Genomic DNA, 22179 nt, shown 5'->3' on the forward strand with positions numbered 1-22179 from the left:
ATGACCCAGTCGGTGGTGGTGCAGGGTAAGGGGGTTGTGGCGCCCGGGCCTCCCGCCGGCCCCTCCCTGTGCCTGAGCCGTGTCTCTCCCCTTTGCAGTGGGACAGTGCGGGAACCAGGTGGGATGCCGTTTCTGGGACCTGGCGCTGCGGGAACACGCCGCCGTCAACAAGGTAAGGGCGCCGCTGCCCCGCCGGCCCGGGCGAGCCGCCCTCGCTGCCGCCCGCCTCCGTCGCTGTGGCTGCAGAGCGCTGGGTTTGTTTGCTTAAACCAAGGGCGCTTCACTGTGGGCACAACCACCCCCGGCTTCTTGTGCCGTTTCACTAATCATGAAAACAAAACGTAAGGTTAGCTCTTAACTCTCAAGGGACCCCGTTAAATCCGGGTGGGCAGTCACCCAGCCGTGAGAAGTTTAACGGGGATTAGCGCATCCTGCATCTGTGATGGGATAACGCTGGATGTACGGACAGACTGGAGAATGAGAGGCTGGGAAGCAGTGCTGTGGAAAGGGACCTGGGGGTCCTGGTCAATGGCAAGAGGAACATGAGTCAGCAGTGCCCTGGCAGCCAGGAGGGCCAGCGGGGCATCAGGCTCAGCAGGGCCAGCTGGGCAAGGGAGGGGATTGTCCCGCTCTGCTCTGCACTGGGGCGGCCTCATCTCCTGTCCTGTGAGCAGTTTTGGGTGCCATAATGTAAAAAACCACATCAAGCTGTTGGAGAACGTCCAGAGGACCACGAGGATAGTGAAGTGTCTTGAGGTGAAGCCGTATGAGGAGCAGCTGAGGTCACTTGGTCTGTTCAGCCTGGGGGAGACTGAGGGTCTCATGGCAGTCTGCAATGTTCTCCTGACAGGAAGAGGAGGGACAGACACTGATCTCTGTCATGACCAGTGACAGGACCCGAAGGAATGGCCTGAAGTTGTGTCAGGGAACATTTAAGTTACATATTAGAAAAAGGTTCTTCACCCAGGGAGTGGTTGGCCACTGGAGCAGACTCCCCGGCACCAAGACTGTCAGAGCCCAAAAAGCATTTGGACAACACTGTCAGGCACATGGTGTGACTCTTGGGGTGTCTTTTGAAGGGCTGAGTTGGACTGTGTGTTCCTTCTGGATCCCTTCCAACTCAGAATATTCTGTGATCACTAATTCTGGCCAGCTTTCTTCAGCATTTGCACCCTGAAAGCTCAGTGTGTCTGCCTACAGCCAGGCATTAGCAGGTCTGAGGCTGTTAACAACACGGTGAGGGCTGTTCAGTGCTGCTACTTTGCCACTGGCAGTAAAGCAAAAGAGGACACCCCCAAAGCCCACCATTGTTTTCCATGTTGGCTTATGCCATGGCTTGCTGTACAGTTTTACTGACCAAAATAGCAACATGAGGAGGGCATGGGATTGTGCTGAGTACCCTGAACAAAATCACACTCTTCTTGCTGTGACTATAAAGCACTTAAGGTATTTAAACTTGTCAGATCTCTTTAGTTTTATGTTGGGGTAAGTAATTGCCATTCAACCCTTTGAACCCTTGGCAGGGAGTTCAGGAATCATTGTGATTGGGCTGTCCTCTTTGCAGGACTCCATGGGCATTGGTATCACAGGCTTGGAACTCATGATGAACTGAGAGTTGTATCAGTGATGAACTGAGTCAGCTGAAGAGCAGCTCTTCAATTTAATCATTGCATTGGGATCTTCAGTAGACTACTACAGTTGCTTAATCTTGTGCTGAAAAATTAATTTCTTAGTTATATTCTCTCAGTTTTTAATAACAAGCTGATATTTCAATGAAATGTTCTTTTTGGAGATGACTAGAACTAGCTGGGTTCTACAGAGATGTTCACTCAGTTCCAAGTTGTGAAGTTTGACAGGTATCTTTCAGAGGTCCCTGCCAACTTAAATTATTCCATGAAAAAACACTGAGAATTTTTGACATTACACATACTTTTGTGTTGTTTCCTTTCAGAAAGGAATTTATGATGAAGCCTTAAGCAGTTTCTTTAGGAATGTAGATACAAGGTAAGTGTTTATCAACCAGTTCATGAGATTACATGGTAGATCAGAAAAATAAACATTGTTTTGGGGTTGGTTTTCTTTCCTCTTTGAATTGTGTTAGTCCCTGAAGAGAAATTCTCTAGGAGGATTTACTGGTGCTATAGTGTCCTGCAGGTGTTGTGTAGGCTAGAGGAATCACATCGGTATTGGAGGCTGCTGAGAGCTGCTCACATAGAGACCATGTTTGAGTGACAAATTGGAAAATTCTTGACTAATCTAGTGCAGCCCTGTACTCTCTTCCCCTTGTCCTTGATGGGACTCAGTAGGCTCAGAACATCGGTGCTGAATTTTAGCTGATGTTTTGTGAATATAATGGTGGCTAAATGTAGTATGGTCTTAAGAGATACTTTAAATTTAGCCTTGGCCAGCTCCCAGATTAGGTAAGTAATGGAAGAGGAAATAAGATCAGTGTTCCAGTATCCCTGCATTTTTTCCTCTCCTTGTGCTGAATATAGTTTGGCCAGACCAAACTATATTGTCTCATCATTTGAGTGGGAAAATTGTAACATCATGTATAGTCTGCTATGTTGGCTCAGTACAACCAATCCTGGGAAAGAAGGAGGATTTAGCTATGTTACCAGCAGGATTTCTGAACTGGTAAATCATAATAAGCAGAATAAGTCAAGCCCAGCACTGTGCTGGTGCAGTTACAGAGCTTTCACACCTGGAGCACAAGCACAGTGTTGTACCTCTCCCACTGAAAAGCTCAGGGGTAGCTTTTTTCCATTGTTTGATGTGGATACAGGTATCACATGCTGATAAAAGAGAATCCTTTCCAGTTCTGGCAGTGCTTGTAGCATTGCTACTAAGCAGAGGCTGTATCTGAGAGTAAACTTCTATGCTTATCTTTCAGCTTCTTGAAGTAATGTTTAGGATAACTCTGGTTGAGTTCATGTCCTGTAATTGCATTACTTTCAGGAATTATAAGCTATTAGCAGCATGTTCAGGGTGTTTCTGTTTGTTTGCATTGTCATAGTCCTCCAAACACAATATATAAGCGATAAAATTTTATTGTAGTATATATTTTATCCTGCAAATATGATCTTTGATTTTTCTGGGTTTTTTTATTTTCAGAAGTGGTGATAATGGTCCTGATATTTACAGAGGAAAAATCTGCTCTTTAAAAGCACGAGTAAGGCAATCTATAAAGGTCACTGTTTTTACTTTGAATATTTATGCCCAACTGTGTGGGAATTCTCATGAAGTTCTTAAAATTGCATGCAGGTATAAGTATTGCTTTGAAAGTTAGATTTCTAATATTAACTTTTATTAATGCAGTAAGTACAGTTTGCTGCCAGTCTTGTTGAGTAACTCATATTGGAATTTTAATAAAATTATTGCAGATATTATTAACTAAGGGTTGGGTTTCTTTGAGCCACTTTAAATGATTAAGAAGCAAGGAAACTTGAAACATAAAAATGTTTTAATTTTTTTATTCCTAAGCAGTGGGACAAAACATTATAAAATTTTAACAAAATTTTATCTGAAATGCAGTCCTATCAAACAACTAGCAAATCAGCTAAGGTGAGTCTAGTTGGTCTCCTAGTTAACAACTAGGGTGGGAAAAGGTTTCTGTGGAGCAGAGTGAAAACAGAATTCCTTTGGTATTGTCAATAATTTCATATTTCTTTGTGTGATTATTTTAAGGGTGGTTTGCTTACTGACTGAATTTAAATTCTTTCCATTCTTGAAGGCGCTGTTGATTGACATGGAGGAGGGTGTGGTAAATGAAATTCTACAGGGACCATTGAGGGATGTGTTTGATAGCAAGCAGCTTATCACAGATGTTTCTGGTTCAGGAAACAACTGGTGAGAACCTCTTTAGAACACATTTCTTAGCAACTAATTAGATGGCATTTGAAAGGGGGAATGAAAACCGTAGCTTTCGTTCTGCACCTGGAGAGCTGCAGCATTTTACCAGCAAACTTGGAGTCACTCTTGCCTGGAGGAGGGCTTTGAAAATGCTTTTACAGAAGAATAATTCTGCTGATATATCAGTTTTTCTCTTTTTTCTTCTTCTTTTTTTATTTTCTTTACAAAAGAGCATGCTTTTTATATTTGTTTCTTTGGCATTCAGCTGCTTTCATTGCTTAGTCGAAGCTATAATCTAGCTTGAGACTGTGCAGCTACTGTGGAAATGAGATATCTGAACAAATGTACTTCTGATTTCTAAGCAGAGTCTGACTTCCTGCATATAAACTACATTACCAAAAGAAAAATTCAGAAAAAGATTGGTTAACATAATGAATTCCAAATTTTCACAGAGACCTTAAGGTGCTCTAATAATGTTCAGTGCACTACAGATTGGAAAGTGAATCACCAGCAAATGTACCAAAAAAGAGTGCAATATGGAGAGTAAAGCAATCTTTACTATATACCAACTTTACCATCTAGCAGACAAGTGTGTTGAAAATGAGCTGTTTGAGGTTTTTTGTTACTAGTAGCAACTGACTTGCATAGTACTCGAAAGATTATCTGTACATTTCTTACATAGGGATATCTTTATTGTTAAGGACTACGTAGCTTTCATTACTACTATTGGATTATCCAGCATGGGAGTTCATTTCCTTTTCAGTACAGAATAATAAGTGTATACTCCAAAGTTGTGAACTTAGACCTGTTTGCATCCTCCAGTTTAAGACCGTGTCCTGACTCCCATATGCTCATATGTAGTCACAACTTAGAAACTCTCACAGATGAGGTGTTGCACCCAGCTTTGGACCCTAAACTCTAAAATGTCACATAAAAGGATTTAAAATTTAAAGTTTGATTTTTTAGGGGGAGGTTTTAAAGTACTTTTCATATCCTTAGGGCTGTGGGTCATAAGATATATGGCTGTCAGTACCGGGAAAGCATAATGGAAAAGCTGAGAAAAACTGCTGAACATTGTGACTGTCTACAGTGTTTCTTTATAATTCATTCCATGGGAGGTGGTAAGTAATCTTTTTATGGGGAGTATGACTGCAGTAGCCACAAATGAAAAAAGAAAATACATGGATCTTGAAAATAAAATCAGTATAGTAATCTACATCATTCAGAATGAAGATTTAAAAAATTAACATAGTACAATTAAGTGGACCTGTAATTATTTATCACTAGTTATATTAGAGCATTGAGGAGCTCTGATGTGCTACCCAGAACAAAAATGCAGCTAAAATTCTAAACATGAGGCAGTGAGTAGGTCAAGACAGGTACCAAAGACAAACACTGAGGTATTACTGATCAGAAGAAGGGTCAGTGACCTCTGAACACTGACAGCATTGTCATAATCGTTTTAATTGTGGGGAAAGAGTTTTCCAAAAGGCTTTGAAGGAGACTTCTAATGTTGCTTAACTTTGGAAAAACTTTGTTTTTCTGTTTTCCTCCTCATAATTTTCTTGAATCTGATCTAGTTAGTTAATAAGCCAAAAGGAAGAATCCTTTTTGGTATAAGTTTTGTCATTATTGCATTGCCATTAAGCCTTCCTACCCCAGAAATCTGAGAGTAGCATGTATTACAACTGGTTATGATGTGGAAAAAGACACAGAAAATAGCTCTAAATATGAAGCAAGGATTTTGTCAAAGGCCTTTTTTGTGGCTTAATTTCGGATACCCTGGAGGTACTGTTTCTGTTATTCTGAAAACTGCTGTCTTGTTCATAGATTAAATTGTCTGTCACTGAGAATGTAGCTGAATATTCAGAAACAGACGACAGTTCAGTTCTGTTTTGAACTCAGGGCTGTGTGCTTAGTGTTAATGAGGAAAAAAGCCTGTCTGCTGGGGGGAAGAGGCAGTTCTGTTTTTACTGAAGAATGAGAAAATTTCATAAAGAAACCCTAAAATGAAAATAGTATTGTTTGGGGCAGTTCAATGCTTTTAAGCAAACGTTGTGTTTCATAATTCAAATTAAAGAATTCAAAATAAGAAGTAGAAATACTAGGTCAGAAAAGTGTTTGTTACATCATAGGGCATTTTGGTTTGCAGAAATTTTTGAGACTGTATTCTTCATTCTGACTGACATACTGTGGAAAATAATTTTATTACATAATTAATTTCCTGTCTGGGACAAACCTTCCTGCCTTAATTACATTTGAGTACCCTCTACTGTCTGTCAAATGCTTCAGAAAATATTCATTAATATATATAATTGAAAAGTTGTATGTTTCCTACATTAGTCGTAGAGCCAAAGATAATGTGGGGAACCTGTCTTCTCTCATTCTGTCTTCATTCATAATTAGGGACAGGATCTGGTCTTGGAACTTTTGTACTAAACTTGCTTGAGGAGGAATTCCCAGAAGTATATAGATTTGTTACTTCAGTTTATCCCTCTGGTGAAGATGATGTTATTACTTCTCCATATAACAGTGTTCTGGCTATGAAGGAACTTAATGAACATGCAGACTGTGTGCTACCAATAGAGAATGAAGTAAGAAATAATATATATTTATGTAATTTTTTTTATTAGAATGTGGAAATGTCTCTTCCATTTCAGTACTGATTTGCGTACAAAATATCTGAAAGCATAATTTCAGTTTTTAAGTAATCATGTAACTTCTAAGTCACTTGCAAGCTTTTGAAATGAACATGGGTATCACTAAAAAGTTGCTCTGCTCCTTCAAACTAAGGTAGAGTAAATTTTATCATGTCTATTTCAAGATAAACAGTGAAAAGCTTCTATTTACTGAGATAGCGTCTTCAATTCTTGTAACAATCAATTTGTGCATGGTATTAGTATGGTGCTTCAAGGACCTCTGATCTCTCCAGATTCCAACAAGCTTAACTGTGCTGATTAGTGATATGGGCATCATAGATATACCTGACCTTGCAAAGTGCTAGACTCATTTGAATCTAGCTTCAGTGGCTGTCTTGCTGTTTGTTTATGAAAAAACAACAGAAAATGAAATTTAGTTAGAAACTACATTTTTTGCTTCACAGGTGTTCTCTTCTAAAACTGCTTTTTAAATTTTCATAAGCATTTTGAATAATTGAATAAAATTCAAACTTCTGAGTCAAGCTGTGTATATATTTGTGATATGTAAGGCACAGACTTAGAAACAATTCAATCAACTGGAATTGCTCAAAAGTTGGACTTAGATGTATCAAGGTATAATCTTTAACCTAACATTACAGTGTCTGAGCTTTCAAGATTATTAGAAATGAAATGTGTGGTACTGAATTTCAAAGTTCTGTACTCAAGACTACTTCTGTGGTTTTTTTTTTCCTCTCTTTTAAAGTCTCTGTTTGAGATAGTTAATAAAATTCATCAGATGATCAATTCTGGGAAGTTAGGATCAGCTGTGAAGCAAAACAGCTTGGTAACATCAAGTGCAGGCAGTGCAAAAAGAGTACCTGAGAAGCCATTCGATGCAATGAATAACATCATAGCCAACTTGCTGCTGAACCTGACCAGGTAAAGTTACAGGTTATTCCTCTGTAGCAAAGTAGGATTGCTGGAGGTGCTGGGTGCTGTAAATATGCAGGCCTGCATCAACTTGAGTAGTATTAATTACATTCATTACTCATATTACAATATGAGTCTTCTCTTTATAAGTGGTTACTGAATGCTAAAGTACTTGGAAGTATTCAGATTGTAGTGGTGCTGCTTTAGCCATGGTAATCTTAAACCTGAGGTAAGTTTATGGGCAGAAGGAAATTGTCTTTTACAAGTGCCTAATGTAACCCACAGAGGTTTGCCTTTCTAGGCATTATTTTGTAAATATTGTCGGATCATTTGTGCTCATAAACTGTCTATTGCTGCCAGAAATATACTTTATACTTCTGGTTGGTCTGTTTTTCTTTTAAACAGCTTGTCAGGAATGCTAAGTCACATGTGTTTTACTATAGCCTGTTTAGTAAAAGTGGTAATAATTCACTGGTATTAACCAGCTGGTATTAATTAACCAGTATTAAGTGGTATTAAACATTATTAATGATAATAAATCAATGTTAAAGACTCCAATTGGGAAAGAAGGAATCACTCTTGGTAACTTACTCTTCTTTAATGAGAAGTAGAAGTAAGACATAGCACTGTTACTGACAGATGTGCAAGTTTTGTGATAATACTCAAACACTTGCTTGAATGCTGTGTTGTTTTACAGTTTTATTGTATAGAACAGCTGGAAAATAGATTTCACTTTGTTATAGAAGTGATGCACTTAGTTTGTATCAGTTTCATAGCAATTTGTTAATTTTTCAGCTCTGCTAGATTTGAAGGTTCCCTAAACACGGATCTTAATGAAATCAGCATGAATTTGGTTCCATTTCCTCGACTTCATTATTTGGTTTCAAGCTTGACTCCTCTGTATACGCTGGCAGATGTTAATGTTCCATCTAGAAGGTAAGAAAAAATATTATTGGAGTTTCACATTTAAACCTTAATTTCTGATTTTTTTCATACTTTTCATCTAAAAATTCTATTCTGTAGCCAAACTAAGGGTGGAAGTTCTGAAACTTGTATATCTGCCACATTTTCAAATTTGTCCCGCTGATTTATGGAACATCTGCTGTCCCTTTTTTATGTAATGGTTGAGCCAGTAAACTTGACATGCTTTTAATCTCTGCTGGAAGTGTTTCTGTTGGGAAAATGTATTACTTAGAACCCACACCACAAGTTTTTTTGAGTAACAGCTTGCAGTTGACTGACAAAATACTCTAAAGACAAACAAGGGATTAACTAGGCTCTTTGGGGAAATACTTCAGTATTTATCTTACTTCAGTCTGGAGATGCAGTGAGGGCAGTGGGCCTATTTAACATCTTGTTGTAATGATAAGCTCATGTGTCAAATTTTGTGAGATATTTATCCCATTGACATAGCAGAAAAATTACAAGTAAAAATAGATTTTACTGGGTTTGGTGGATTATGTTCAGTCAGCAAGAGTGAGATAGAGACAAATAGTGGTAGAGACAGCTAAGGGTAAGTGATGGAATTATGCAAAGTGGAGAAGAGGGCAGGACCACACTTATTTTCCAAGTTGTGACAGTCAGATCTGTTGAGAACATACACTGAGGATATGGTATAGGGCTGGGGGGAAGGTAGCTGACTATGAGGAGGTGGTCAAAGATGTTTCAGAATGAAGTGGGAACAGACAATATTTTTGTCCCATTTATTTTTTTTGTAATCAGCAGGTTGTGGCAGAGATGATATAAGAAAAAAAGAAATAGAGATTATAAATGTACAGTATTTGGAACAAGTGGAAAGAATAGCTTAGATGTTGTGAGTCCACAGAACACCATCTTTGGTATCCCACCGTACAGTGAAACTTGGTTACGGAAGTAAAGAATGAAAGAATATGATCTGCAGTGTCATCTTTTAAAGTAGTCATGTGTGATAAAATTAGAATAAGTAGACTAGGCAAGTAGATATAGCCTGTCTTTTCCCAAATCATTAATCAAAATTAATACAGTTCTATGACTCATTGATCCTTTTAAATAATGAAGTGTAACAGGCAGATAATCAGTTCTGTAAGGGTCAGCACTTTGATATCCCTTGTCAGATCCTTCCCAGTGAGATTGTCCACTCAAATTGCCACATAACCAGAACCCCAAGTAGTTAAATCTCTTTACATAATTTTTAGACTTTGTAACCATTGGCCTCAAATTGCCTTTATAAAGGCAGCTTCTCTGTTTCAACAGCAGCTTGTAACTTGTGGTTGAGGAAAAAACGGATCTAGTGTGTTTTTAAAAACTCTATCACCAACATATGTACATTTAAAGGTTTGAATCTTTCCTATCATTTATGATTGTGGGTTAAATGTACCTTTATCCAGGATTTTATGAACTTTTAAACCCTGAAGGGGAGCATTCTGAAGAACCTTTGTATCCTACTTTAGTAAGAGTAGATAACTGTTTTCTTTTCACCCAGGTTGGATCAGATGTTCTCAGATGCGTTTAGCAGAGATCATCAACTAATACAAGCAGATCCAAAGCACAGCCTCTACCTGGCCTGTGCACTTCTTGTTCGAGGAAATGTGCAGGTTTCAGACCTTCGCAGAAATATTGAAAGGTTTGTAATGCCACACAGAGTAGTCATGGGATTTGTACAGAAATTGGCAGTTGTCCAGAGCATTCCAGCTTTTCATTTGAACAGTTTCAATACCAAATCAGTTTACTCCGACTTCCTTTTCTTAATTTTAGAAAGGTGTCACCAACATTTTTTCATAAAAATGCTTTCTTTGGGATTTTTCCTCTTCTGGGAAGCTGAGGCCCCAGAAGAAGAATGTAAACAATTGTTATCTGCTGCTGTGGAATGTAGCAGGTGCACCTGTGATTGGCCCATGTAAACATGGAACAATTAACGTTCAATCAGGGCCAAGCTCTCTGGGACAGATTCACAGAGAGCTCCCTTGTATTCTATTCCTATTCTATTCTTAGCTTAGCAGCTTCTGAACTTTTCTCTTTATTCCTATTAGTATAGTCATAATGTATTATATATCATAAATTAATAAATCCAGCCTTCTGATCATGAAGCAAGATTCTCATCTATCTCTCTCACCCTGAAGACCCTTGCAAAGCCATGTAACAGAAGGGAAGAAAACATAACTAACTTATGTAATGTGTGAAAAAAAGTTATTCCTGGATTTTCAAATAAAGGGAGCTGCTACTCCTGTCTTCCTCAAAATTGCAAAAAAAAGCAAAGTCCACCCTTTCAGGGGTCTCCCAACAGCAAAGGATGTTGGAGTAATGAGTTGTGTAGTAGAAGTTTGTTTTTGCTGAACAGAAGGCCCTTCTCTTTCCATGGTTACTTTCACATAGGTAGGAAATAATCTTTATTTTAACAACTCTGTGTTGTGTTAACACCCATTTTCTTTAACAGCATTGAGCTACATAGATGTAACAGGAAAGGCAGGCAAAATGGAATTTATAGGCAGACAGGGGTGCATGGGGAAAATTTCTGGGAATCTAAAGTATTTTACTTGTTTCAAAACTACAGGTAGACTGATTACCCTCTATTAATCTGCCCCTTTATTAAATCTCAGAGTGCTTCCAGTCCCTTTTATAGAAACAGGTACTTGTAACTTCACTTTTCAAATCCTGATGCATTAAATTAACATAACACAATTGATGTTTTCAATTTAAATTTAACATAGAGACAAAGTGGTTTAGTCTGAAGTCTAAAATATCTTATTCACAGTGATAGTTAAAACTGTCCTCCTTAATCCTGAGTGCTTAAGTGTTAATCTTTCAGACTGTTAGTTGAAACTGTTAATTGTTAGCTTTTGTGTTCTTTATATTTCTTAGTTAATGACATTTTTTTATCACAGGTTGAAGCCTTCTCTGCACTTTGTCTCCTGGAATCAAGAGGGCTGGAAAACTGGTTTGTGTTCAGTACCTCCTGTGGGTCATTCCCATTCCCTTCTGGCTTTAGCAAACAACACCTGTGTAAAACCGACTTTCATTGAACTCAAAGACAGATTTATGAAGCTCTACAAGAAAAAGGTACAATTCTTATCATTATAATGTTCATAGTCACTAATCACTAGCATCTTGCATTATTGAAACCCAGATCTTAGTGTTGTGAACAGACTGTTTGTAATTAACAGCCCAAGGGTTTTATTTGTGTGACCAGGTGACTCAAAGCCCCATCCAACCTGGCCAAGAACACTTGCTGGGATGGAGCATCCACAGGTTCTTTGGGCAACTTGTTCCAGTGCACAGTAAAGAATTTCTTCCAAATATCTAATCTAAACCTTGTAGTCCACCGAGCTTTCTCTCACTTCAGTTCCTTAGCAGGACAGGAGAAAAGTACAGTGAAAAACTGGTGGGTCAAGATCAAGACAGGGAGAACAACCACCAGTTATTGTCATGGGCTAAACAGACTTGGCGTTTGGAAAATTAGTTTAATTTATTGCCAATAAAAGTAGAGTAGGATGGCAAAAAATAAAAAAAAAAAAATGAAAACACCTTCACCCCCACTCCACTACCTTCTTCCCAGCCTCAGAATTCTGTTCCTTTTTTGCTGATCTTAGTGTCTGCAGGACTGTTTCTCTCACATTTTCTTGAGTCTTCTGTCACAGCTGTTGTGCAGCATTTTTACCCCCCCAGCTGTCACAGAGGCATTGCCAGCATCACTAGTGGGCTCAGCTGTGGCCAGTGGCAGGTCCACAGTGGAGCTGGCTGGGTTGCTTCTGTTCAGCATGGGGGCAGCTCCTGTTATCTTTTCATAAAAGCCACCCCTGCAGCCCTGCACTCCCCTGCTGCCAAAACCCTGCCATGTAAACCCAATCCATGGCTGGTCTGGTGTACCCAAGAACACAATATGAAAAGATGGATTTTAGGAAGTCAGTAATATCGACTGTGATTCACTAGGGGATTGTTACCAAACTTGCAGAGTGTTTTAAACAAGGGATGTCGTGATATAAATTTCTAAGGGCCATTTCAACACTGCTTGCACTCCCCCCCCCCCTTCAGTACAGGCTAACTGGTATTTACTGAGCCAAAGCAATCAAATACCAAGAAAAGGATAACACTGATTTTTTTTTTTTTTTTTATCCTCTTAGGCTCACCTTCACCATTATCTGCAAATAGATGGGATGGAGCAAAGCTGTTTTTCAGAAGCTGTATCCTCTTTGTCTGACCTAATAGAAGAGTACAATGAATTGGATGCTACAAAGGGTGGGCCTAGAATAGATGCTTCAAGACTGAAGATAGCTGTTTAAAGAAGGAAGAACTGATTTTAAAAACAATAACAACAAACAAGCACTTTCCCTAAACATCCAGCCACTTCAGTTAACCAGAATGACTTCCAACATGCCTGGCTATTGTAATTCCAAAGTGGGACCAGCAGAACAGCTTCCTTTCCTCAAGAGTGGTCATTAAGTGGCGAGCCATGCCTGTGAGAAAGATTTGAAGGCACCTAATTGTGGCTGGTATCAGTAAGGACACTAATCCTAACTGTGGAGTAAATTGACACACAATATACTGTGAAGAATAGGAGGAGAGGTTGCATGTAGCAGCCAAAAATGTAATTATTTTCTCAGACTTTCAACTTCCAGTAAACTAAAGGTTGGTCTTGCTTCAAGGAAGGATTACCATTGCTAGATTTAGTTTTTAACAAGCAACTACGAAGAGAAGAAAAGCCCATGTAGTCTTTTCAAAGGTGAAAGCAAGTCTCTAATGAAACTGCTTTCTTACACTTTGCAGCAGACATTTCAGAATGCTCTAAGCTATGTTTCTCATTTTGGTATTTCTGCTCCTGTGTTGTAGTTAACTATATTAGAGGATTCTCAGTTAATACCAAAATCAGCAATAACAGAAAATTTTAAAAAATAAATTTTGTTTCAAGTATTATGCTTGGAATATTAATTCATATTTTAATGATTCATATTAATGAATGCTGAGTTGCACTTGATAATGAGATAATACAGAATACCTCTGAGCAAAACATGCACTTATGATGAAGTTAATACCATTTGGAGAAAAACACTTATAGCCTTGAAAGAATGCAAGTAAAATACATGTTTTAATATTTATAATTATTGGGGTATCAAGCAGCTTTTTATATTACAGTGAGAATTTTTCCAAAATAGAATGTACAGCTATTTCCAGTTGCTTGCTAGTGAGCTGGTACAGATCAGAATGGATTGATTTCTTGAAATTTGAAGTCCTTCTAGTGCAGTTGGAGTGGATATGTAAGTAAGCACAATTTTGAATGTGTAAGCCCAGAAGTATTCAATAAAGTATTGTGATAACATTTGTTGAGAGCATTTTTAAGAAAATGTACTGAAACTATAAATTTTCTTAAGTCTTGCGTCTGTTATCTGCAGTTGCCCACTTACTTGTTCCTTTGCACATCCAGCATTTATATCCATGACACTAGAGAAAGACTGTCTGTTGCAAAAAGCAGTCTGAGATTGAAGTTGGCAACTTCTGTTTCAATGCTTCAGCATTGATGTGTTTTACTATTTCAGATGTATAGCAGAAAATATTAATTTAAGAATGAAGAATGATAGATGAAGTATTACAGGGCAATTTTTTTCCCAAGAGGTTGGAGCATCTATTTGTATTTGTAGGCAAAAGCTTGTTACAGTGGGGTATGAAGCCCTCTTGCTGTACCTTTCACCGTCACCAAGAGTTCTTGTTTGAGCACTGCTAGTGTCAGATACATCCTCAGGAATGTATCTCCTCATGTAAAAACAGTTACATTTAAAAAGATGCCCTCTGGTGTTTTACAGGTGCTATTTAATAAATGAGTGAATATTCACTTCTGTAGTTTCATGATAAACACTGCTGTGGCAGGGAGTTGTGCTGACTCTTCAGGGTGTGAATGTTGCACTCCTTGTGTTGAAGTCAATGGTGTAATTTGTCATAGGAGTTTGAGTTGGGAAAATATATCTCCTGGAGCACTGCAAATCCTCTGGCACACACACGATGTTATCCACATCATCTTCCACCTGAAGAAGCCTTCGTTGGGACACTCAAACTGTACAGTGATCATTTTGGACTTATTAGGGATGCAGCACCTCTTGTCCAAACACACTCCACAGAAAGTCAGTTTATATCTTTGAGTGGTTGAGCATCCAGAAAAAACTAGCTTCTCTGCTGTTGGAAGCTGGAAAGTTGGTTGGCATGTTTTTCCCTTTGGAATCTTTAATATTAAAACAAAGAAAACCCTGAACATTAATTGCAGATCATGTAAGAAAAAGTTGCAACATTTACTTAGAAATATCTTGGAAGTTAGTCTGAAAGCTGTCTGTTTTTTCCTTTGTCAGTCAACAAACAGGAGATACTTTCAGAGTGACTGTGCATCAGGATAGCATTAGCAGCACTTATATTTCAGGACATTACATTCTTTTGTTTGAAATTGCACATCTATAGTTTGCTATTGAAACACGAACATTAATGGTAGAAAACATAGAAGAGTTATTTTAGAACCCATAAAAAAGAAAGAAGTTAATGTTTTATTAGTACTTGCTAATGCATCCATTTTTCCATTAGTTCCAATATTTTCATTTTCTATTAGGAACTAATTTTATGCGAGAAAATACCTTTATTTTCTTCAACATATTGGTCAAACAAGGCTGGATGAAGCATAATCTCTTTTCTTTCTTCATTTCACATTTTCTGTTGTCGTTGGTCACTCTGCTGGATATGCCTATGCCACAGGTCCTGGAACAGGGTGTCCAGGGAGTTGCCTGTATGAGGCACTTTTTCTTCAAAACTAGTGGTAAGCTTCTGTAAGCTAAGACAGCAATATTTTATTTATGCAGCCCCAAAAGTTTGAATTGAAAATACAAGGATAACAATTTGATTTCTGTTCATGAAGGTACTTCTGTAGGTAAACCTAGAAATGAGACATAAATAACATTTATACAAAATTCAGCTGAGCTGCAGTTACACTTTGGTGATACTGGATACTCAGATCCTACCAAAGACTATGAAATTGCATGTATTATATGACCTTCCAGTTTCATGTGATGGAAATGTTGTGTGAAAAGAGCTAATTGTGGAATTCTTATGAAATGTCCACATTTTTCTTTTATTTTAGGCCAAGCATAGTTTATAAAGGCTGCTGAGAACATTAATATTTGTGTCTTTGTAGATATTAATAAGACTTTAGGTTTTGTATTGAAGAATAAAATTATCCAATCACTTTTTGATACCACTAAAAAGCCCGAGGGCTGGATTAGGTGGAGTATACTTTAAAATGAAACAAAATTGCAATGGAAAAATTCTACAGAAAATCTGTGTGGAATCTGTGCATTTGTATAAGGGCACATGCAGAATTACCTGGAATTACCAGAACTGCTGTCTACTTAGAAAGTAGACAGCAATTTAAAGATTTCATTGAAGTAAGCATTTTAAAAGCCTGTCACAGATCTGCAACAAATAAAAGGAAGTTAAATGGTTGTTTATACTTGTTACATTTTTTAAAGTATGACCTAGTTACTTCTCTGTGTATCTGAATTAGGTAAATCAAATTGAATAGAAAGCCAGAAAACAAAGCAAGAGGAGTAAAATGAAACTTAGCACTTACTATCCACTCTAACAGAAAAGGGACTTTTCAAAATACATATTAGCCCATTGAGCCATCCATTAAATTTATGGACAAGTTGACAAGATAATTCTGCTGGACTGGGAGGGGGAAGACTTTACTTGGAAAAAAATTTCCTGGTGTTTTTCTTCAGAAGGCTCCCAAAGAGCAGCATCATACAGCCACCACAGGGACAGGGTGTTGGGTCCCTGAACTGAGCCCAACAGAAAGTGTGCTTTGCCAGCTGGGTGTCTGCTCTGAAGACTATGCTGTACAGCTGATCCAAATTCCAGAATCATGATTTGAAGTAAGGTTGATTTTTTTTTTTTATTTGCCTTACTTGTGTGACCACTGCTTACATGTGAGAAGTTGTCCAAACTGGACTTCATTTTGTAAGCAGGTCTATTTACCTGCAGATTGATTGATGTGCATCTACTCAGCAGCCTTTGATAAAGTTTTTCTGATAAGTGTTGCAATCCTTTTATTTCATTGATCCATGATGCTGATTCAGTCTGCCACCAAATAAATGGCTCTGCTTTCTGGTACCTGCATTAGCTGTAACAAAGATGACTCTCACCATGGAAAGTTGCACATGCCCAGGGAAGGAGATGGCACAAGCATAGCAGCTGTGGCCAGGGAAGGGCTGGCATAGCTGCTTCTGGCAATGGCGCTGCCTTAGAGGGCAAAAGAGAACTAGTGCTAGCTGCAGAGCAAGAATGGACTTAATGGGAATATCCACTGACCCTGGCAGAGCTGCAGGGACAAGCTGATGAATGCTTTTGATCAGACTGAATAAAGAACTGGGGCGGGTATTGTTCTTGCAGTGACCAAAATTTGTGAATGCAGGAAAGGCACTAAGGCAATTTTTATCATTTTCTGCTTTCTATTGAAAGAAGAGACCTGTGTTTTGTTAATATATGTATGTGAAAGCCAAGAGTGGCTGACACCACAAAGTAGGAAAAAGTGGGGCAGTTCCCAGGCTGCAAAATGGCTGTCCAGCAGCATCCCTAATTGGGCTGATCCGATGAGCTGCAGACCTCTGCAGAAAGATGCTTTGGCCAATTCCCTGGTGACAGAAGCCAAAAGCCTTTCTGCCTTTCACATTTATTAGGTTTAGAGAAATGAGTCTGTGACCTGAGAGTAAGAGGGGTAAGTGGGACACAACAGTCACTCTTGCAAAAGCCTTGAGCAAGAATTGGGCAAGCGCCAGTGTGCTGCCTGCCTGGCTGCTGGAGCCAGGGACACTAAAGGCAGAAAGGCTCATGTGCAGAAAAGTTTACCAGTGTAGTCAGGCTCACCTGACATCAGCCTGTAGTTGGTTGATTGAAGTTGCTTGTGCTGTCCCAGGCCACAGCTGGATTGTCCTGGCTTCCTTCTGCCTGGTACCCTGGCGCAGGGGCTTCCTGCTAATCTTGGTGTGAATGCAGGGGTACATCCGATCGTACCACCGACACACAGGCACTTGTAAAGCCGGTTGGGCTGAAAGGTCTGCCCGTTGGTGTAATAAACTCCATTGAGCTCACATCCTACAGCTACCAGATCTGCAAATGGTGAACAGCAGTTACTAACATGGGAAGAGCATGTGGGTCTTGCTAAACAGGGTGCTAAAATGTGGTCAGTCTTTATGACATCCACAGCTTTGTAAATCGGACATCAATATGCCTGCCAATAACAGGCTTGTGCGCAATGACCTGGTTTCACTAATGCAGGTAAGTTGAAACACAGTCCCAGCCCTACTCTCAGATTCTCTGACTGAGCAGTTGGAGGACTAAATTAGGATGAATTCTTTAGCACAGAGCTATGCAGCACCTGCAAGCAGAGTTTTCCTCCAAAACCATTCACCTGGTGATCCCCACCCTCTTGGATTTCAAGAAGGGAACATGAAGGAGCAACTTACATGCACACACGCCTGTTTCATACCTAGGCTCGTCTTCCGAGTAGTCACAGTAGAGCCCTTTGTGGGGATCACAGACATCTGCTTCATTGCAGGGCTCTCCTGCCTGCTTGGCACAGACCTTACAGCAGCCACAGCCGTCCTTCACCAGGCTGACCCCGGGGGTGCAGGCTGGCACCGGCGGGCAGCGGCACGGCCAGCGGCAAACCTCCTTGCGCTGGGCTTCACCCGTTTCTGAAGGTTTATCTCCAGGCTGCTCTGGTGGGCTGTGGAAAAACTTACACAGAGTGGGCTATTTTGAGCACTGAATGCAGTATCTGTAGCTGGAATAGCATAAAATGAAGTCAAGATGGAAAAAACTGACAAGTTGCATGAAAATGCTCAACATTTCTCATTTCACAAGATCAAAGGGTGAGAGAGGCTATGAGGTATAGGTAGAAGGCAGAGGACCATTTTCATCAGTGTGGTACACTGAGGTGTTCCACCAGTGAGCCTGGCCTACTGCTTGTACAAAACACAGTTCACTGGTTTTTCCTTTGCCTTCTATAGAGCAAAACTGAACAGAAGTTTTTTAAAAAGTATTCTAAAGTAGATGGTGGTTTCAGTGGTTAAGTATTTCTTCCTAGAAACCTTCTATCAAATTAATTAGCTTTTGATTCCTCACAGTGTTTTATAGCCAGCCACAGTCCTGTGTGCCAGTTCTGATGGCAAGACCCCTATAAAAAAGGGAACCTCTTTTCAATGTTACTTTTGCTCCAAAATTTGAGTAGATGCTTGGGAAGGAGCATTATAATATTTACAAATGCTCTTGTGCTAGATGCAAAAAATTAATCCTAGTAAGGTAGGCAAGTAGCTGTACTGAGTTTAATAGGTCACTTTCTAAGAGTGCATTTATTTGCATGACTAAGCCTTCATTGAATCCAGAGCTTACAGAGCAAAAACACATCTCATTAAAGAGATTTGTATCAGCAGCAGGAAGCTAAGATCTAGCCAGAATTTACTGGTTTACACATTCTGTCTCAGAATTCATGTCTTTTTCTCTTTTTTTCTTTTTTTATTCTTTTCTTTTAAGTAAAGGAAGGACAAACTAATTCTTGATGGGCTTATTTTTGTGAGGTATTGGGGCAGATTAAGTTAGCACAGTGTGAAAGGATCTATTTGAGATAGCTATAGTCTATCTGCATTTTTTAAGAACTACAACCTAAAACCTAGCAGTTTAGATCTTAGCATTCAATGTTTTCATGCTGCTGATTTCAGCAGAAATGCAGATTGTGGTATAGTTACTCTCCATGGATGACCGGTTCTGTAGTTAAGTGGGGGCTTGCACAGCACTTGGCCACTAAACAGCACGGGGCCTGGAAACCACTCTCATCACACAGCTCTGACTGCCCAAAGAGCAAAAGGGAAAGAAGACCAAGCCCCTCATCAGGTGCCAGTATCACCATCAAGCTTGCAAAAAAATGCCCAGAACATATATCCTATATTTTTTTTCTGGGCATGTGAAGTCCAGCCTATCAGTTTCTGTCTGTTCCTGCAAACTGCAAGGGTCTACTGGTGTAGAAATCACCTCCAGCAGAGATGCTGAGGGAAAGGGTTCATTCAGCTGGGGTTCCTTGCTGCTTAATTTCCAAACTGGAAGTCTCTGCAGAATTCAGCATTTCATGTGTCATAGCCCAGGAAAGCTCTTGCTGCATAATTGAGCTGGCTTAATTGAATGCAGTAGTAAATGACCTTTTAAAAGCCTTTTTTCTACCCCTAATTTCCATTTTTCATGGTCATTTACAACTATACTTATGATATCTTAATCTGCAGCCACTAATGAAGCTCCAAAATAGTAGCTTTCAAGTTCCTTTGGCTGAATGATTTTTAAGCTAGATATTAATTTACATAAGCAATTCACATAGTAGATGGATGTTAAACAATGTCATGGGGTATTTCATGCAGTATGAAGAAGATAGTTTCATAAATGTGTCATTTGTTAAAGGATTTCTTCTAATCCTTTCTACCTAAATTCAGCAATAATACAGAAACAATTAACTCAAGTACACTTTTTAGGGCAGCTAAGCCTTTCTTATAAACCATAATGTTAATTTGATGAATGTGTGCATTGGAATATAAGGGTTCTTAAAGAATTGTTCTGGAAACAAGACAAGCAGGTTTCTGTACATTTAGCAGTGTTTAAGACAATGCATTTGCTTTAGGAAACAGTTCCTTGCTGCTTCTTTCTTTAGAAGAAGAATATTATTGTTATTATTTTTGTTATTATTATAATCAGGAATTTGGCCATATGCCAGCAATATGAGGTTATGTGGCTTGAACCAGGTATCATGTTTCAAAATGGGTATGTGTAGCAGGAAGTAATCTTATGAGCTTCAACCAATATGTTTAATTTGTTAAATTGAAACATGCTTTAAACCTACTGACTTCTACTTAGGGGAGTTTTCTCTCCTTTTTTTAGGGAGAGATGTCTGCTGAAAGGTGGGAGACAAAAAAGTCCTTAGAAAGTAAGAAAAACACCATCAGGTGAATATCTGACAGTTTTAACTGTGGAATTACTGAGAACTTCAGCTGACGTGAAAAATCTTCACATATCTATTAAGTTACAATGAAAATGTAAAGTTTGCTTGTACAGTTTACAAATTAAATATTTTTCTAATTTGTGCTTACCCAGGTTTCTATACCAAAGCTATTCACATCACACAAACCCCTTGCAAACTTTTCCTGATCCTATAGGCAGATCAGAAAATGAGACCACTGTGTAAGAACCCTTCATGTTTTGTTTGTTTTCCCATGTTTTAAAGATTGAACAAGGTTCAGTATGGCATAAATAAGCAAATATCAAAATAGGCAATGTATTATCACTAATGTTTGATTATCTTAGACTAGCTTTAAATAGGCAGAAAGGGGAGGCAGACAGCCATTTGAAAATTCTGTTGACATTTATCTTAATTGTAAAGGAAAAACACACTGTATACGCATAAAGTAGATTTTCAAAATTAGGTAAGTAAGTAATGAAATTGGCCTTTGACACAAATACCTTTAGAAAAAGCTATCAGTGACAATTTAAGCTTCCCTAACACTTTTTTCTTCCCACTAAGGCATACCAATGCACAGAGAGAAAAAAAATTACCAAAACATAAGCAATGCAGCAAATAAGCTGCAAATGAAATTTACTGAGGAGTAGGGAATGGCTCCTTATTCTTTATGAGGAATTTACTTCTCTGAAATTTAATTTGTCATAAAGCAAATAAAAACTTTTAACCGGGACAAGGTGAGGAAAGGGAAAAATCTTTTTCTTTTTTTTAATGGACTTACCTGTTGAGTATAAGGGATGATGAAGATGGTGGGAACAAGGAGCCACCGCATGTTCCTGCACATTCAGAAGTGAAACTGGGAGATAGGGAACAGGCTGAGCTGTGTCAGAGGAAGCACTGAACACAAAGCTCTCCTCTGTCTCCCTTGCCAAGCCAACTTTCCCCAGCACATGCAGGAACACATACAGGCATTCACACTTGAAATTCTCCTCTTCATACTGAACCAGCTTCACACTGAAATTTCCAACTGGCCTTCGTTTCTCTGCCCACTGCTAGAATACAGATTTTCACACCCTGCTTGATCCCATCCAGCTGATTCAGCCAGACTTAATTGAGGTCGGGTAGGGTGACATCTGATTCTTAAAGTCTTGCTGCTGGAAATGCAGTGTTATTTTTAACTTGTCTTTAAATCTATATTGCAGGAATTTCTGAAATCTGAAGGGCAGAGCCCCAAATACATGTATTTTCTGAGATGGAGAAAGCAGAGTTCTTCAAAATTTCTAATGCATTTTGCCTAGAAAATCATTGCATGAAAAATTCACAATCACTACCTGCACTCTAAAGAGGGAAGGAGATGCTATAAAGTGCTAAAATGCTGCTACATATTCAGCACTCTTTCTTTCCATGGGAAAGCCCAAACTATAATGTACTTTTCCCTGAAGTATGCACCTTGTCTTATTGCTGTGTCATGGCATTTAAGGACAAGATAGTTCAAATCTCCAAATTCCCTCCCCCTTAATAGTATCAAGGGGATGTGTTTGATTTTTAAGCTAACAAGTGAGGGTCTCCAGGGTAAGACAAAAGCTCCAGAGCTGCAGCAGTGGTGTTGGTGGTGCCCTGGTAAGTGTTTTTCTTTCCCATTTGTCCTTGCTCAGGCACGTCCTGAAGCCCAAGAGCTACTAGGGGAGGCTGCCAAAGACCACACTGACACTGCAGCCATGCGTGGCCTGAAGCAGCAGTGGGAGTAGGGAATCAAATCCA

General features: G+C 39.1%; 2 protein-coding genes across 2 annotated transcripts; one reads left to right on the plus strand and one right to left on the minus strand.

Annotated features, from left to right (window-relative positions):
* Nucleotides 1-14185, plus strand: TUBE1 (tubulin epsilon 1). Its single transcript, XM_059468302.1, has 12 exons — nucleotides 1-25; nucleotides 99-172; nucleotides 1952-2004; nucleotides 3115-3172; nucleotides 3734-3849; nucleotides 4852-4973; nucleotides 6259-6446; nucleotides 7255-7430; nucleotides 8217-8357; nucleotides 9883-10023; nucleotides 11282-11456; nucleotides 12518-14185. The coding sequence occupies exons 1-12, from the start codon at nucleotides 1-3 to the stop codon at nucleotides 12674-12676; spliced, it is 1428 nt and encodes a 475-aa protein (XP_059324285.1). The 3' UTR covers nucleotides 12677-14185.
* Nucleotides 14186-14322: 137 nt separating this feature from the next.
* Nucleotides 14323-21250, minus strand: CCN6 (cellular communication network factor 6). The gene is made up of 6 exons (XM_059467674.1): nucleotides 21200-21250; nucleotides 19169-19269; nucleotides 17888-18150; nucleotides 17289-17531; nucleotides 15005-15198; nucleotides 14323-14604 (listed from the first exon to the last, which is right to left on the minus strand). Exons 1-6 carry the CDS (start codon nucleotides 21248-21250, stop codon nucleotides 14323-14325), a joined length of 1134 nt encoding a protein of 377 aa, XP_059323657.1.
* Nucleotides 21251-22179: the final 929 nt, after the last annotated feature.

The sequence above is a fragment of the Ammospiza nelsoni genome, chromosome 3 (genome assembly GCF_027579445.1).
Source record: "Ammospiza nelsoni isolate bAmmNel1 chromosome 3, bAmmNel1.pri, whole genome shotgun sequence".
Taxonomy (NCBI): domain Eukaryota; kingdom Metazoa; phylum Chordata; class Aves; order Passeriformes; family Passerellidae; genus Ammospiza; species Ammospiza nelsoni.